Source organism: Amphimedon queenslandica, unplaced genomic scaffold (genome assembly GCF_000090795.2).
Source record: "Amphimedon queenslandica unplaced genomic scaffold, v1.1 AMPQUscaffold_11776, whole genome shotgun sequence".
In the NCBI taxonomy this organism is placed as follows: domain Eukaryota; kingdom Metazoa; phylum Porifera; class Demospongiae; order Haplosclerida; family Niphatidae; genus Amphimedon; species Amphimedon queenslandica.
In genome coordinates, this window is record NW_003547982.1 from 2607 (window position 1) to 4102 (window position 1496).

The 1496-nt window shown below is 32.7% G+C and overlaps 2 protein-coding genes across 2 annotated transcripts in view; both read right to left on the reverse strand.

Moving 5' to 3' along the window:
- The window catches only part of LOC109588907 (uncharacterized), a 1055-nt gene extending 423 nt beyond the window's left edge, over positions 1-632 (reverse strand). Inside the window, exons 1-2 of the mRNA XM_020005007.1 lie at positions 471-632; positions 13-318 (exon numbers count right to left, since the gene is read on the reverse strand). Coding sequence (XP_019860566.1) covers positions 13-318; positions 471-567 — 403 coding nt within the window. The 5' untranslated portion in view covers positions 568-632. The remainder of the gene's footprint in view (positions 1-12; positions 319-470) is intronic.
- Positions 633-989: 357 nt separating this feature from the next.
- LOC109588908 (uncharacterized) lies at positions 990-1468 on the reverse strand. Its single transcript, XM_020005008.1, has 2 exons — positions 1360-1468; positions 990-1291 (listed from the first exon to the last, which is right to left on the reverse strand). Exons 1-2 carry the CDS (start codon positions 1457-1459, stop codon positions 990-992), a joined length of 402 nt encoding a protein of 133 aa, XP_019860567.1. The 5' UTR covers positions 1460-1468.
- Positions 1469-1496: the final 28 nt, after the last annotated feature.

The following is a 1496-nucleotide window of genomic DNA, read 5'->3' on the forward strand; positions in this document are numbered from 1 at the left end:
AAGTAGAAAAACTAAGATAACTGCAGTGAGAAACTGTTTCTATGGAGACACAGTGCTGTATCTCCAGTTTCACGGGCTCAAGGAAAGGTTTAGAGGTATTTATAGCGTATACTGCACTAACAAGCTCAGTGTCTTCAGGGAATATAAAATCTCCTCCTACAAGAGCAGTGATAGTGACCTGTACAGTATCAGAGGGTAGCACTGCTCCTTGTGGTATTGTTATCCTTATACCATATTCCTCCCAATTAAGTGATTGGGTAGATTTACCGTGAATAAGAAATGAATTCTTTGCAGCAACATGTACACTTTTAAGTTCATCTATAAGGATCATAATAATTAGTATTCTATACACTAGTGAAAAGTTACAATTACTACATACTACATACTATTAAAAATATCAATGTATTTCTGAAGCATCATACACGTATATACATGCATGTATAATAGTTAGACTATTTCAATTTATTTACTTAATTCAGTGGGTTGCATTGTGGGTCTTGTAGCAGGTATACTTTTAAATGATACTTCAGCTCCTAAGAAAATTACATAAATATTAAAATGTGTCATACCATTTAGCACAAAATTTTCAAGGGCTGTAAATTTTGCGAATTCACCTAAAAATCTATTGCGCAAATTTATGCCTTCTGCCGTCTTTGTACTGTAAAATTTGATTTTTGTGGAACCAATTTTCACAAATATTCAAAGAACTTCAAAGTTTAGAGACCTCAAAAATTTTGTGCTATACAGTAATTAATGACATGCAAAAATACATGTACAATCAAGTCAATGGGAGTGACAAGTTTATTGCAATATAAAAAATAAAATAAAATAATTAAAACTTGAATGCTATACTACCGTATAGCATTTTAATTTTGCGAAGTTAAAATTTCGCGGATTGATACAAATCAGTTTTTCACAGAAAAAACTTTTGCGGATTCGCAATATTAATGCCACACAAAAATAATAATCAATATAAATCATTAGTAAACTCATTCCTTACTATTGATGCCTTTCTCAATCCCATCAGCTACAGCAATCGCTTCCTCATCCCTCAATGCTTGTATTAATGTATCATAAGTTGGACCACCAACACTCTTTACATCGTCAGCTTGTTCCAACCATGCTGTCAAACATTTTCTTAGGCCTTTACGAACATTTCCTTTGCTTTCTTCCTCAATAACATCAAGTGTACCAGGGAGCAGTCCCAAACGAAGACCAAGGTAATAATAATCAACACCAGAATATCTGTGCTTCTTTAGTATATCAAGTACATGAATAAGATTACTGGTATCTAATGGAATAATATGGTAGTAATACATTCTGAAGCAACATGCTATATATTAATTTAATTCTATTTACTTAATTCAGTGTGTTGCACTCCACATTTTGTAGTAGGTGGGCCTTGGCCTTTTAACGATGCTTCAGCTCCTAAGAAATAAAAATAGTTCACAGTAAACATATGGTATGAATCCAAATAATGAATATAAAATGATGGT

Coding starts and splice junctions, on each gene's coding strand:
- LOC109588908 (XM_020005008.1), bottom strand. CDS start 1,459: ATGTTTACTGTGAACTATTTTTATTTCTTAGGAGCTGAAGCATCGTTA. Junction 1,292..1,359: donor AGTGCAACACACTGAATTAA/GTAAATAGAATT, acceptor TTATTCCATTAG/ATACCAGTAATCTTATTCAT.